Source organism: Bubalus kerabau, chromosome 7, assembly GCF_029407905.1.
Source record: "Bubalus kerabau isolate K-KA32 ecotype Philippines breed swamp buffalo chromosome 7, PCC_UOA_SB_1v2, whole genome shotgun sequence".
NCBI lineage: Eukaryota > Metazoa > Chordata > Mammalia > Artiodactyla > Bovidae > Bubalus > Bubalus kerabau.
In genome coordinates this window covers 73,207,401-73,223,772 of record NC_073630.1, presented here as the reverse complement: position 1 = coordinate 73,223,772, position 16,372 = coordinate 73,207,401, and the positions used below count along the sequence as shown (strand labels likewise).

Below are 16,372 nucleotides of genomic sequence, written 5' to 3'. Positions count from 1 at the left end.
CAGGGAAGCCCCCTCAAGGTTGGGTGGTAAACCCCAAACCTCTGTCTTTATCATGCTCTCAGAGAACTTTGAGCAGTTGTATAAGCCCCCTTCTTACCTCTCTCACCCTGAACATATACTACACGCTCTCACTACTCTCACCGCCATCGTGTAAATACTGTGTCTTTCTCTCACTTCCACGTTGTTGTCCAACTGCACTCTCACTTGCCTTCAGCTGGCATCCTAATTTCTCTTTAGGCTTTGCCTCCTCCTGGGAGCCCTCCTTGACTCCCCCCAGTCCTCTCTCCTTTGTGTTCTCAAAGCACCTGTATCTCTGTTATAGCAACGTCACCTTTTATTGTAACTCTACCAGTGGGGGCAGGGGTTCTTTATCTAAGTCTTTGTGTTCTCAAGGCCAAGCACAGTATCTAGTACATAATAGTTTCCAGCTAATGTTTCTGCAATGAATAAAAGGATCATAACTTCCTTTCTGCCAGTCTTCCCCCTTATTAAAGTCTCCTTAATTCCATTCCACATAAAGTTTTCTCTTGCCTGAATAAGACTGATTTGCATGTTAATGCAGAAACTTTAAAAAATAAGAGATTACTATGTGTAGGACATTGGCCTAAGCTTTGTGCTTTTTTAAAATTGAAGTATAGTTGATTTACAATATCGTATTAGTTTCAGATGTACAACATAGAGATTCATTATTTTTATAGATTATACTCCATTTAAAGTTATTATAAAATAGTGGCTCTATTCACTGTGCTGTACAATATTTCCTTATAGCTTTCTTATTTTCCATAAGCAGTTTATACCTTTTCCCCTGTTGTGTCCCTCTCCCTTTCCCTCTCCCCACTGGGTACCTACTAGTTTGATCTCTATATATGTGAATTTGTTTTTTCATTTGTTTTTATTTTCTAGATTCCACACAGAAGTGATAACATAAAGTATTTGTATTTTTCTATCTGACTTATTTTACTTAGCATAAAATGCTCAGGTCCATCTACACTGTTGTAAATAGCAGAAGTTCATTCTTGTTTATGGCTGAGTAGTATTCCACTGTATACATACCACATCTTTATTCATCTTGATGAATGGACATCAAGTGTCCAATGTTGATGGACACTTAGGTTGCTTCCACCTCTTGGTTATGAACATTGGAGTCCATGTATCTTTTCAGATTAATGTTCTTGTTTTCTTTGGATGTATACCCAGACATGGAATTGCTGGATCATATGATAGTTCTATTTGTAGTTGTTTGAAAGCCTCCATACTGTTTTCTATAGTGGCTGCATCAGTTTACATTCCCACCAACTGTTCCCTTTTCTCTTCATCCTCACCAACATTTGTTATTTGAAGAATTTTTGATGATAGCCATTCGGACAGGTGTGAGGTGATTAACAATGTTGAGCATCTTTTCATATACCTGTTGGCCAGCTGTATGTCTTCTTGAGAAAAATACCATTTGTATCTTCTCCCCTTTTAAAATAGGTTATTTGGTTTTTTTGATAGAATTACATGAGCTGTTTATATATTTAGGCTTAGTGATTTTATATAAGAAACTGCCTGCCAATGCAAGCGACACAGGAAATACAGCTTCAGTCCCTAGGTCAGGAAGATCCCCTGGAGAAGGAAATGGCAACCCACTCTGGTATTGTTGCCTAGGGAATCCCATGGACAGAGGTGCCTGGCAGGCTACAGTCCATAGGTTCACAAAGAGTCGGACACAATTGAAGCAACTTAGGACACACAGAGGACTTTTATGTAAAGATTATAAAATCTAGTTCCTGGCTCCAAGGGGTTCATTCAAGACTAAAAGAAAAGAAAATACCATGAAGAGTGAGATATAAATAAATGAAAATGGGGGCTACGAGGAGAGACACACCACTTCCCAATGGGACAGTGTAGTCCGTGTTTAAGAGACGGTTATAACCTGGATGGGCACTGGGATCTTGACTGTGTGTTGGGAAGTGGGGGAAGATGAGGTTAAAGCCGGATTAGAACAGTCCTGGAGGCCATTTAGGAGTCTTGATTTGGGGGCAGTGAACACACCTGAATGCTTTTGCATCAAGTTATAGCAGAATCGAAACTTTATTTCACGAAGGTGAAGATGGCAGCTACATTATGTGTACAGGGGCTTTGCATGGGAGAGAATGAAATTTCCTTTTCTGCTCCAGGACCTATTACTTCACAATGGGGGAGGGATTAAGGCATAGTGAGGCTGGTACAGGATTTGTGAGGTAACAGAGATTTCAAAAATGACCTTAGGGTCTCATTGCTTCAGTAACCCATGGTTAGTGTGGTGAGCGTCCATGGTTTGTCCATTCTTTTCATATCAGTAAAGAGATTGGCTTTAATATTTATCAGCCATATGACTTAGATGGTTTACTTGACTCCTCTAAGCTTTAGCTAAAAAAAAACAGGGATAAAAATAACCTAGTTCCAATCTTAATCTATTGTGAGGACTAAACAAACAAACAAAAATATCATGCAAATTGCTTAGCTGAATGGTCAGCATATAATAAACACTTGGTAAATGATACTATATTTCTTGGTCCTTTAGCAAGGACAAAATATTGGACAACTGTTTCTTTTCAGACCAGCACCAAGTGGGAATTAAAAATTTCATTAACTCTTGAAGGTCTCATTATCATGGCTATAATTAACATTTTCAACTGTGACTGAATATGTCCTTTCAGACTATCAAAACAAATAGCCTTGACTGGTTTAGATTTGGGGGCATGGTTTTTGTAACTCTGTTGGGAGAAAGCATAGAAAGGGAGGGGGAGAAGAGCAAAAATCAGCAGCTTTGATGATTATTTCCAAATCTTTCTTAGCTCAAAATGATTTTTTTTAAAGAACTTCCATTCCCTTGTCACCAGGCCTGTTCCAACAAATACTTGTGGATAGTGCCTACTTAAGGTAATCAAAGCAGTTTAAACATTAATTGAACTTGATCACTCAAGCACTGTTAGCACCAGGAACTGACAGATGAAGACTGCTGCCCACAGCCTTAGAACAAAGCCCAATTGCTTACATTAAATCAAATCCCGACGGCAGTCAAGGGCCCACATTTACAACGTCTCTGGCTTCCTCTGGCCACTAAATTTCCTTGTTTATCATGTTCTATAATACTTAGAAATAATTTTAATTCTTTCTGTATCGTTCCTAGAGAGTTGAGTACTTGTTAATGAACTTGGAGTTCATTAGGGAAAATGGACTAAGGTCATGGGTTTTGAAAATAGTCACAAAGAGTGTTTTATGTAGAACCAGGCCTGCAGTTTTGATCTTTCCCAGTGATATAATTAAGGGAGAATTTTAGGGCAATGGCTGCTGTCAGCAGCTACAGGAGACAAAAGTAACCCCATCTTCAATGTCCAGACTCGAGCCTCCAGCATCTGGGGAAGAGCTGCGGCTCCGGCCATGCTAGGTGGTACGTGGCCAGCTGGTGTTGCCTGTACCCTTCTATTCCACCGAGGTGGAGAGCCACGCCAGTTGGCACTGCCGGCTCAATAGAGTGTGTGTCTACAGAGCAAGTCCCCTGTGGGCCTGTTGCCAGCTGTGAAGGAGGGTGCCTAACAGGAGCCCCAGGTTCTGACCCGGTTCTGGGGGCCACCACTGAACTACCACCTCTAGCCGGTCATGTCACTTCCGTTCTCCCAGCTCACGCATCCTCACTTGTGAAATAAAGGCTTGACTGTGGCTGACTTTATTTTGGGGGGCTCCAAAATCACTGCAGATGGTGACTGCAGCCATGAAATTAAAAGACACTTCTTGGAAGGAAAGTTATGACCAACCTAGACAGCATATTAAAAACCAGAGACATTACTTTGTCAACAAAGTTCTGTCTAGTCAAGGCTATGGTTTTTCCAGTGGTCATGTATGGATGTGAGAGTTGGACTATAAAGAAAGCTGAGCACTGAAGAATTGATGCTTTTGAACTGTGGTGTTGAAGAATACTCTTGAGAGTCCCTTGGACTGCAAGGAGATCCAACCAGTCCATCCTAAAGGAGATCAGTCTTGGGTGTTCATTGGAAGGACTGATGTTGAAGCTGAAATTCCAATACTTTGGCCACCTGATACAGAGAGCTGACTCATTGGAAAAGACCCTGATGCTGGGAAAGATTGAGGGCAGAAGGAAAAGGAGACGACAGAGGATGAGATGGTTGGATGGCATCACTGACTCAATGGACATGGGTTTGGGTGGACTCCGGGAGTTGGTGATGGACAGGGAGGCCTGGCGTGCTGCGGTTCATGGGGTCGCAAAGAGTCAGACACGACTGAGCGACTGAACTGAAGTGAACTGATGGTTGTCAAACTGCACAGCCTGAAATGGTCTTCTGTGTGTGGGCTCAGGGGATGGGGGCAGGGTAACCTGTGAAAGACTTCCCAGGGTAAGGGTCCTCACTGAAAATGTAAGGTTTGGGAACCCCAGCCTAGATCTCTGAATCTCCTTCTGGCTCTGAATTCAGCAATGCAAGCAGATCAGGGACGAACCCCTTGACACCACTAGCTGGGCCCGGGCACTTCCTGATTGTGAATTAGGCCGTTTGACTTCCCTTCCCTGACAGCAAGGGTGGGGAGAGAGCCTGCTTTTCAGTGAGACTGAAAGACAGGGCCTCCCAGGAGGAAACCTTCAAAATAATCAGAAAGAGCAGAACAGGTTTGTTCTGTTTTTTCGCCTCAGTAAGTAAGTGAGCAAACTGTGGTTCATTCCATAATGACTGTTCATTCATTCCTCTTTACTCAATAAACATGGGACAAAGTCTCCTGTGTACAGAGGTCTGTGCACAGACCTAAGAAACAAGGATCTTAGAGTCCAGTGGTGGGTATAAGAAATGGCCATGAGTAATAATAATAGTAATAGAAAGCTCAGTGCCCTGAGAAATACAGCTTTGTGGGAAATAGAAAGTTGAGAGAGAATAGGGGAGGAGGGAGGAGGGCAGAGTTTAATTGGAAGGGATCATTTCATGCAGGCCTTGAAGGAAAAATTGGGTTTAGGCCTAGGATGGAAAACATTCCAGGCAGAGAAACTTATGCTGGCTCAGAGGCAGGAAGATGGAAAACATGTACAAAGAATGATGAATAGTTTAGTTTGGCTGGAACCAAAAGCCTGGCAAGAAGAGAAGTGGTTGGAAATGGCCATTGGTGGGTGTCTTAAATAAACACTGTCTTTGTCCATTTTAGTCTTTCCAAGGTTGTATCACCTGATTCCAGATGGTGAAATTACCAGCATCAAGATCAATCGAACGGATCCCAATGAAAACCTCTCCATTAGGCTTGTGGGAGGCATTGAAACCCCTCTGGTCCATATCATTGTCCAGCACATTTATCGTGATGGGGTGATAGCCAGAGATGGCCGGCTCCTGCCAGGAGACATCATCCTAAAGGTAGAGACTATGGCTGTGGAGCCATGAAAATGGGCTTAATAAGAGTCACTTCTGAGCAAATCATTGGATGCATGGGTTAGGGTTATGATGGGTGAGTGGTTGGACAAATAAGTAAAACACTAACATAAATGTGGAACAGTCACTTTCCATAGTTATTAGGTTGATATGACTCTTCATACAAGATTAGTAATTTGCAGTAGGTCCCTAACCCTTCTGTCTGTCTTGTGCTTCTGACCTCTTTCTCTCTCTGTATAAATACTATCTCTATATCATTTTGTCTCTGTTCTCCTCCTTCCTCTTCTCCTGTCTTCCCCCTCCCCTAACTTTCTCTACCTCTTCAGTCTTCTTTTCCTTCTTCTCCGTCCTCATTCTTCCTCTCCTATCCCTTTCTCCTACTTTAAGTAACAATAACATCAAACAATATAAAACTGTAGCATATTAAGTTGTTTTTAGAACAGATTACTGGAACATTTTGTATTTTATCTAATCACTCACATTCACACACTCCCCTAAAGTAAATTTCCTATAGCTTAATGACCCTTCAGCAAAGAAAAAAAAATCCCTAAGCTATTCAGCCAACCCACAGACATTCCAGGGGAGACAGGTGGTGGAACAGAATGCCTTGGGCATTACCGTCCTCTGTGGCTTGGCCGAGGGTAAGGATGCTCGGGAAGAATTTTCAGATGAAGAGAAAGGACAAAGGAAGAATTGTTCATCAGACAGAAGTCTAACATGTGCCAAAAGTGATAAGGAAAAATCCCTCCCTTGGTCATATATTTCCTGTCTGACCCTCAGATGACAGTTTCATCCTATCCTTTCTGGGTTGCTGACAGGCCAGCTCCTAACACATTATGTGCTATTTCTCTGGCAAAGAAATTCGTATTTTTTGGAATAAGAGGAGAAAGAATTTGAAGCAGTTATTGTAGAAACACTGATATTCCCACTGGCCTCCAAGATGGAGTAAGAGGCAGGGCCCGTCAACCTCAGGGGATGATTGGCCATGCAATTAGCAACACTCTATATGGCTTTCCTCCAGTTCTATGGAAGCTATGCTGCCTGGGAGGGTTGCATAAGGAAAACATTTTGATTCTTGTGGCCTTCAGCTGGCACTTGCAAGCAAAAAAGCTGCCAGGACTGTTTAGCAGGCGACCCTGACTTTCTCTTGGCCTGGGTATGATGGGGAAAGCTGGACATAGGATAAAGTGACAGAGCAGAGCAAGGCCTTTGAGCTCACCTGCGCTTGAACAAAGGTTCTGAGCCTTGTCCACGCGCGAAGGAGCCTCCGTGCATCCCTGGAGATGCAGCAGAGGACGGGCAATTGCACACGCAGGCAGGCCCGGGAAAATCTCACTCCGCCACTCTTCTAACAGTTGGCTGCCAAGTGCGAGAAATCTTCCCAAACCATAGAAATTCAAGAAGGTTGTTTCTCTTCTGTGGGGCCTCCTTCCTTAAGAACAGTGCAGTGCTGCTGTGAAATTATTTTCCTCCCAAGCAGTGACCACCACTGGGGGCCGAAGCCTCGAGGCTGGGTCTGCCTAGAGTAATTAAAACCAGAAAGCCCCACACAGCCTCAGTCCCACAGATTATTAGTAAGGCACAAATGAGTGGGCCGAGCTGGAGGACATTTGAGCAGTTTAATAAAGGGACCCAGCCTTTCAGTAAAAGAGCCTAGAAGCTTCCATTTACATCAGTTCATTTGAAATAGTACAGAGATTTTTTTCTCTTTTGTTGAGAACATGTGTCACACACGTTCACACACTTGCCAAAACACAAATACATGTATGTACACATACATTCTCTGTGTCACACACACACACACACCAATGAAGCCTAGAAATTCCACTACAGGTGACCTAGGGAGAAAAATTCATTTGGAGATGTTTGGAAAGAAAATGTCAACTCAGTTTGATTTAAATAGCACTTTAACATAATCATTAATCAAAAATTTTCTTTTCTTCTTTGGCCTTCTCCCACTTTTTCTTCCTTTTCCTTCCTCCCTCAGCCAAAAAATAAGTTTAGCAAGCAACAGAAATGAGGGTTAGGACTGTCTAAATAAACTTGAGGGCCTATGTAAGGACAGGGCTGAGAAAAGATTCTGTCTGTTGAGACAGAGAGTTGAAAAGGTGTGCAGGTAACAGTGGAGGAAAGCTGGGTTACAAGTCCTATTGGAAGATGGGGTATTTGGGCATTTGGACAGAGAAGAAGGGGACAGAGCAGGTGGTCCTTTAGGAAGGGCCCTGGGGGGTCTGTAGGCAGGGCCTTTTAGGAAGGATTGTGGCAGGTGGAGCTGATGGCTCGGTGGCTCCAGATTCGAGGTCCCCTTCCTCTAGGTCAATGGGATGGACATCAGCAATGTCCGGCACAACTACGCCCTGCGCCTCCTGCGGCAGCCATGCCAGGTGCTGCGGTTGACCGTGCTCCGGGAGCGGAAGTTCCGGAGCAGGACAGAGGGACAGACCCTGGATACCTACGGGCCCCGGGATGACAGTTTCCACGTGATCCTCAACAAAAGCAGCCCGGAGGAACAGCTTGGAATAAAACTGGTGCGCAAGGTGGATGAACCTGGGGTGTTTATTTTCAACGTGCTGGACGGTGGCGTGGCAGACAGACACGGCCAGCTGGAGGAGAATGACCGTGTGTTAGCCATCAACGGGCATGACCTTCGGTACGGCAGCCCAGAAAGCGCAGCTCATCTGATTCAGGTAGGTCACAGAGGCTTACAAGACCCTGGTCAGAAACTGCCAGCATGAGCAGGAACGCTCATCATCTTGATCCACCTACCCTGTCTCTACCCCGGGTAACACACAGTGCCTCCTTTTCAGAGTCAAGAGTGAAGGGCCAGGTAAGAACATTGCTCCAGCAAATGATGTCTCAGGATCATGGGCATTCTGTTGCTAGCCATCCAGTCTGACTGCAGGTAGACACATTGGGCTCTGTTGCAGCCTCGCCAGGTTAAGATCACTCAGGGTCAGCAGGGTTGCATCATCCTTGTACCCAGTATGGTAGTCACAGACCTTCAGTTCAGTTCAGTCGCTCAGTCATGTCCGACTCTTTGCGACCCCATGAATTGCAGCATGCCAGGCCTCCCTGTCCATCACCAACTCCCGGAGTTCACTCAAACTCAGGTTCATTGAGTAGGTGATGCCATCCAGCCATCTCATCCTCTGTCATCCCCTTTTCCTCCTGCCCCCAATCCCTCCCAGCATCAGAGTCTTTTCCAATGAGTCAACTCCCTGCATGAGGTGGCCAAAGTACTGGAGTTTCAGCTTTAACATCATTCCTTCCAAAGAACACCCAGGGCTTGGGGTCACACAAATACACTCTGAGGACATCCGCATAGAAGCTGGGCCATGTGCCCTTCAGTGATCCTGTGGACCAGAGACCATGGTAGGATTGGCTAAGGTTGAGCCCCCTCTCCATGGCTAAATCCAGCCCCCTTCAAAAGCCCATGGGAACTCAAATTTGAGCCTAAGGAAGCCCTCTGTAAGAGAGGCACACAAATTATTATTACTCAGGCAAATAGAGCTCATGACAGTCTGACATTGGTTCAAACTAGTTCATGCTCCTGACAGGCATGATGCCACCAAGCCCCAGCATGCATCTTGTTAACTTCAGCTGGATGACCTTGAGTTTTTGTTGTTGGTTTTCTTTTTAAATTAAAATATAGTAGATTTACAAAGTTGTGTTAGTTTCAGGTGTACAGCAAAATGATTCAGTTTTACATGTATATATATACATGTTCAGTTCAGTCACTCAATCGTGTCCAACTCTTTGCGACCCCATGGACTGCATGCATACCTATATATATATATATATATATATATAAAATATATTTTATATATGTATAAAATCTATTCCTTTTCAAATTCTTTTCCCTTACAGGTTATTATAAAATATTGAGTATAGTTCCCTGTGCTGTACAGTAGGTCCTTGTGATTTATGCATTCTACATATAGTGGTGTATATATGTTAATCCCAAACTCTTAATTTATCCCTCCCCTCTCCTTTGGTAACAATAAGTCAGTGGATTTATTTGTTTTGTAAATAAGTTCATTAATATCTTTTTTTAGATTCTACAAATTAGCAAAATCATATGATATTTGTATTTTTCTGTCTGACCTCACTTAGTATGATAATCTCTAGGTCCATCCATATTGCTGCAAATGGCATTTTTAAATTCTTGGTTGTATGAAAAAAGTAATATTTTTCACTTTGCTGAGTAATATTTCATTATACATATACCATCTTTTCTTTATCCATTCTTCTGTCAATGAATATTAAATTGTGTTCATGCCTTGATTATTATAAATAGTGGTGCTATGAACATAGGGTTGCATGTATCTTTTTTAATTATAATTTTCTCCAGACATATGCCTAGGTGTGGGATTGCAGGATCATAGACTAACTCTGTTTATTTAAGAAACTTCCATACTGTTCTCCATAGTGGCTGTTACCAATTTACATTCCCACCAACAGTGTAAGAGGGTTCCCCTTTCTCCACACCCTCTCCTGCATTTATTTGTAGACTTTTTGATGATGGCCATTCTCACTGGTGTGAGGTGATACCTCATTGTAGCTTTAATTTGTCTTTCTCTAATAATTAGTGATGTTGAATACTTTTTTCATGTGTCTGTTGGCTATCTGTATGTCTTCTTTGGAGAAACGTCCACTCAGATCTTCTGCCCATTTTTTGATTGGATTATTTGTTTTTCACCATGAGCTTTTCTAATATTCACTGAGCTTCCAGCTTTATTCCTAGAGACAGGCTTTGTTCTGGACTCTTATATTGTAACCCTTCTGTTTACTTCATTTGGCCAAAATGTATTAAGTTTTTGCTTCTTGCCTAGTTCTGGATCACGTTCAGAGAACCGGGAGATGATAACCTCTTAGGTTGCTCTCCCAAAGGAGCCCACAGGTTAGTAGAGAGGTGGGTTTTTTCTGAATGACTGCTATGTGGTGTGGTCGTGTGTCATGGAGAAATTAAGTGTGGTACTGGTTCAGACAAAGGAGAGATGTTTTACTTAGTGGGGTCTAGAAATTCTTCACAGAGAAGGAAAATCTTGAACTGGGGTTTTGAGGGATCAGAAGGGGTTCTCTAGGTGGCTGAGGCAGGGAGGGTCATTCTAAGGAGATACAACACAAAAGAATGTTTCCCCAAAAGCCAGGTAGGCAAATGGTTAACACCTGGAGTGTGGTATTCAATTTTAAAAGCAACAGTAGATAAGGCAGTAGTGGTAGGGAAGGGCCAGATCATTTAGAGTTTAATAAGTCATACTAAGAAGTTCAGACTTTACCTCTAAGGCCATGAGGTATCATTGGAAGGGTTTAAGAAAGAAAGTGATGTGATTTTCTAGAAAGATCTCTTTAGAGGCAGTGGAAAGCTCATAGGAGAGGGACAGGAATGGAGGCCTTAAGATGTGTTTGTGGTTATCCATACATCATGTCAGCTTCCCCTTGGTGGCTTAGAATGAAGAAGTATTCATTCTTCAAGTATAGATAGAGAGTCAGCAGCAGGAGTTGAGTGGACCTTGTATCAAAGTTCCACAGAGGATGACAGTCAGAAGACAGAGCCTCCCCTCAAGGACTTCATCGTCTCAGTACAAAACAAACCAATGGAGTTCCTCCAGGTGTTGGCAACTCTTTTCACTGTCATGTGTGTAGTATCTTATCTCTGTTTTTTTTTTGTTTTTGTTTTTTTTGAGGAGACCCAAGTAGTGGATGAAATTATTGTCATTTTAGATGTGGAAAGCCTGAAGCAGAGGGTGCAAGGGGACTTCCCCTGCTTCTTCCATCCATAGGACAGGAAGCCTGCATGGTGCTTTGGCCCCTGATCTGGGGCTTTGATGGTGTCTCAGTTCCAAGGTCATTCTGAATCTGGTGGATGCCCATCTGCCCTAAGGGGCCTGAGGTCAGGCCCTGTGGAGTGGATGAAGAACAAACCAGAGTTACAAGAGGCATTTCCTTCTGGAATTTATGTCATCCGTTCCCAAGTTCCATGCCCAGTCCCGACTTTTCTGAACACCACACTTACATGGCCAATTGCCTACTTGGTATCTCCATGTGAATGTCTGAAAGGCATCTCAAATTTAATATTCAAAAGTGAAACCTTGGCCTCTCCACTCTCCACCCCTTGCCAAACCTGCTCTTCCCCTCAGTCTTTCCTTAACTCTAGAAATGACAACGTCATTTACTCAGTTACTTAGAGCAAAAAGTGTCTTGACTCTCTTCCACATCCCCTGCCTGTAATATATCTCACCACCTCCATGGCTTCCATCAGCCAGGCTGCCATCACCTTTAGTCTGGGCTGCTGCAAGAACTTCTTAACTGGCCTACTTGCTTCCATCTCCACTCTCATACAGCATTTAGAATGACCACTTTACAGAGTTAATCCCACTATATCACTTTCCTGCCCTCAGCCATCCAGTGCTTCCTAAGACACTTAGATTCAAATTCCAAATCCTTACAGTGGCCAGCAGAGCCATGTAATCTGGTCTTTAGTTGTCTCTCCAACCTCATATCTTAAGCAAACTGGAGGATTTCTGGTATTCTCCGCCTTGTTTAACCATGCTCTTCTTAACATTGCCTTCTTGCTATTGCTACTCCTCAAGCATTTTAGGAACTTTCTCAACCCAAGGCTGATGATCTTGCTGTCCCTCTGAAAGACTCTTCCAGATATCTGCATACTCCTGCACTTCACTCAGGTCTCTCTTCAAATGTTACCTCAGAGACACCCTCACTGACCATCCTGCTTAAAGTAGCATCTGCTGCTGCTGCTAAGTTACTTCAGTCGTGTCCGACTCTGTGTGACCCCATAGATGGCAGCCCACCAGGCTCCCCCATCCCTGGGATTCTCCAGGCAAGAACACTGGAGTGGGTTGCCATTTCCTTCTCCAATGCATGAAAGTGAAAAGTGAAAGTGAAGTCGCATCCCTACCCTCAATTCTATATCCTCTAATCTTATGTTCTACTAACAAATTATTTGATTAATACCTGCCAATCTAGCATAGTATAGTACAGTATTCTACCTCAAGCAATTAGAGAAATGTCTGGCAGTAAGAGACACTCAATAAATATTTGAATGAATAAATTTAGCAGGTTATGTTGTTGTTCAGTGGCTAAGTTGTGTCCAAACCTTTGCAATCTCATGAACTGCAGCACACCAGGCTTCCCTCTCCTTCACTATCTCCTGGAGTTTGCTATATAATTCACACATTAATTTCATCTCATAGGGATATTTTTTGTCAAACCGTTTACTGAAGAAAAAGCACCAAATCCACTTTTACATTATTTTTCCCCAAGGTAGAAGTCTTTTTGTCCCCTTGAATTTGTTCAGTTATTATTGGTTGAGCACCTTCTAAATGTCAAGAGGCATGTAGAACAACGGTGAACAAGACTGACACAGTCCTGGCCTCGTAGAGCTTAAACTACATTCCCATCTCTCCCCAAATACAGTCAAGTCAGCACTGAGCAGGCAGTCTAGCCTGTATGTGCCAATGGGTGAGAACAGGAAATAGACAATGTTTATGAAAATATTAATCCATGGAAAATGAAGAGCCCTGCTTTTTTTCTTTATTAAGAAACTGCACTCTCAGCATGCCTTTTCTCTTTAAAAAGCAGACTCTTGGGTGATCATCAGTTTTTTCCCTGTTAACACTTGTCAACTCCCTCTGCAGGTCAGTTTGTGCAGCTCACAGTCTAGAGATCACCTGCCAACTATCCTTCTCAATAGACAAAAGAAAAACTCCCTTACTCATGTCACTTGGAAAAATCTTGATTACACATGGCATTCTACTTTTGTATATTAGTAACAGAAGAGGAAAAAATTTTTTCCCTGAGAACGTTAACTTATGAAATAAAATCTTGCTTAACAGTGGGATTTCCTAAAAGATTCTTCTGCTTACCAAACAAAGCCAATGTGCTTTGTAGGCAGGGGAAGAAGGGGGGGGAAAATTGGGCCAAATGAGTTAGAAATGGAAAAAGTAGAAAGCTGAGCAAACTCAGTTAAGCGACCTCAAGTGTGGATTTTATTCATGAGATACTTGTAACACACACCCGGCTGGGGGGATTAAACCAAATGCCCTTCAAAAGTTGAGAGTCAAATTTCCAACCAATCCTTGGCTGCACTGGCCTGGTGTGTCCACTCCATGAATCATGTTTGTCTTGCAAAGAAATTCCCAGACACATGCCCTTTTGGTCATGTTTTCGCCCACAGTCCCACACATTCTACCTTTTTCTACATTGTTTCAGGGAAAAGTTATTACAGAGAAGCCACAACTGTTTTAAATTTGACCAACTTTACATATGTAGAGCCCTAACACTGGCTTACTCAGCAGAAGCCTTAAGTACCGGACCCCAGAGTGAGGCTGAAAGTTGAACGCCTCTTGGAGAGAAACCCGGTGGAGATGGAAGCTTCAAATATGGGGCACTTGACTTATTTAGAACTTAGTACAACTTTATTTTTCTCTGTTGTCAATTGCAGCTTTTTGAGCACCGTGACTAGAATCTCTGCATGAAAGGGACAACTGTCTGGTGTCATACCTAAAATAATAGAACAAAGAAATATGGCCAGAGATTTCAGACCCTGGGACATCTCAGCATCCCAAACCTGGAAAGTTCCACATATATCCATCCAATATTCAATATGAGAATGATTTCTGCTGAGAGTTATACCTGCTTTGAGATGCTCTCATCTACCTGCAATTCTGAATCTGTGAATACATATATCTAGGGGTTCAAATGTATATAGTTAATAAACGAAGAAAGCAATGATGGATTTTAAATTCAAGTACCTCCTTTGTGCCCTTTTTTCTTAGCCAGCTTACCATAGTTGATGCAGAAGCTGAAATAATTCAAAACCATTTGCAGAGGTTGTGATAAGATGAGCTGTCATTAATATAGGTCTATGTGACTTTATTTCCCTTTCACATGAATTAATGTTTAAGTGAGAAGTTATTTCACTAAAGAGCAACTGACAACCAGGTTCTTCAGACTTTCTAGAAAGATATAATAGGCTTTTAAACAGATTCAGAAATTTAAGAATAATGGACTACTCACATTACCTACACTTGTTCTAAATAGGTGGTTCCAGTTCATAAGCTCAGGGGCAGAACTTTTGTCCCCTGAAGCTAGTAAGAATTGCCAATGAAGTAAGAGTTCTGTGTGTGTATATGTGTTTTACAGATTAGTGCAGCTAATATAATCCCTATTTAAACAAATTTTCTTAATGTGGTATGGTAGTAATTTTAAAGCACATAAGACTAAACAGTACGTAGATTTTAAAAACATTCTTCTTGAGCTGAATTCTTAGAGTCCAAATGACTTTTAACACAAAGCTCCAGATTCCATGCATTCATGGTTCAAGCATGACTTGAAAAACTGTTCAGTTTTTCAACTCAGAATTTTATGAGTGAATCTCCTGTTCAGCTACACTGCAAATATTAGGGGATCTCGAAACTTCACTATCCTTCCCCAACTCTCACTACCCTTCCCCACCTCTCATGTCTCCACACATGATTTTGTTTTGTTTTTTATTATTATGGGATGAAATCAATCAGAGTAACTTCCAGTTGCCATAAAAGAAATGGCGTTTGAGGACTTAGGTCATTCTGCTGAGGTTCAGGACCTAAATTCTTATTTTGACCTTGTCACTGACATCTGTTTGACCCTGTATAAGTCAGACTGTCGTTGTTAATTTCTTAGCACTTAAAAAATACACTTCTGGGAACATAAAGATGTACATGCAGCTAAAGTCTAGTGGGAAAAATAGATCAAATTGCTGTCTCAAATCTCCTCTTCTACCTTCATCAAACCCTAAGGTCCTATTCATCACTTTTTCTCAAAGCCTCCTTAATCTCCTTTTTTCTTGGCCCAACTCTGGTCACCCTTAGCTCAAGTTGGCTGCTGCCTGTCTAAAAGACATTCACAGTTCTCTTTAGACTGTGCCAGGAGCTAAAGTCTCAATGGTGAATTAGTCGACATACCAGATTTGCCGTCACCAAGCTCATTTTATAGAGACTAGCAATTAACATTGCCCCATTAGCTCAACCTGGAGTTGTAATTCTGGAGCCCCCAACTTACTGCCCAGTGAGAGAGATTTCTTTTAACTTTTTTATTCAAGCATGGTTGATGTGCAATGCAGTTTTAATTCCTGCTATATAGTAAAGTGATTCCAAACTTCCAAACCCATCCCTTGGCAACCGCAGGTATGTTTTCTGAGTCTGTCTCTGTTTCTTAGATAAGTTTATTTGTGTCATTTGAGACTCCACACGTAAATGATATCATGTGATATTTGTCTTTCTCTGTCTGACTTCACTTAGTATGATCATCTCTAGTACATCCATGTTGCTAGAAATAGTCTTTTTCAATTTTTATGGCCAAGTAATATTCCACTGTATATACATAACATCTTCTTTATCCATTCATCTTGTCAGTGGACCCTTAGGTTGCTTCCATGTCTTGGCTGTTGTGAATAGTGCGGTTATGAACACAGGCGGGCATGTATCTTTTGAATTATAGTTTTGTCTGGATATAAGTCCAGGAGAAGGACTACTGGATCATCAGTTCAGTTCAGTTGCTCAGTCATGTCCGACTCTTTGCGACCCCATGAATTGCAGCATGCCACGCCTCCCTGTCCATCACCAACTTCCGGAGTTTACTCAAACTCATGTCCATTGAGTCGGTGATGCCATCCAGCCGTCTCATCCTCTGTCATCTCCTTCTCCTCCTGCCCCCAATCCCTCCCAGCATCAGTCTTTTCCAATGAGTCAACTCTTCGAATGAGGCAGCCAAAGTATTGTAGTTTCAGCTTTAGCATCAGTCCTTCCAATGAACACCCAGGGCTGATCTCCTTTACGATGGACTGGTTGGATCTCCTTGCAGTCCAAGGGTCTCTCAAGAGTCTTCTCCAACACCACAGTTCAAAAGCATCAATTCTTTGGCGCTCAGCTTTCTTCACAGTCCAACTCTCACATCCATACATGACCACTGGAAAAACCATAGCC

At 42.4% G+C, this 16,372-nt stretch overlaps 1 protein-coding gene across 9 annotated transcripts in view; it reads left to right on the top strand.

Annotated features, from left to right (window-relative positions):
- Nucleotides 1-16,372, top strand: part of LNX1 (ligand of numb-protein X 1) — a 188,131-nt gene that overhangs the window by 152,709 nt on the left and 19,050 nt on the right. For all 9 annotated transcript variants that reach the window (XM_055588570.1, XM_055588564.1, XM_055588565.1 and 6 more), the window contains 2 exons: nt 5,170-5,372; nt 7,703-8,074. In XM_055588570.1, the coding sequence (XP_055444545.1) occupies nt 5,170-5,372; nt 7,703-8,074 (575 nt within the window). The remainder of the gene's footprint in view (nt 1-5,169; nt 5,373-7,702; nt 8,075-16,372) is intronic.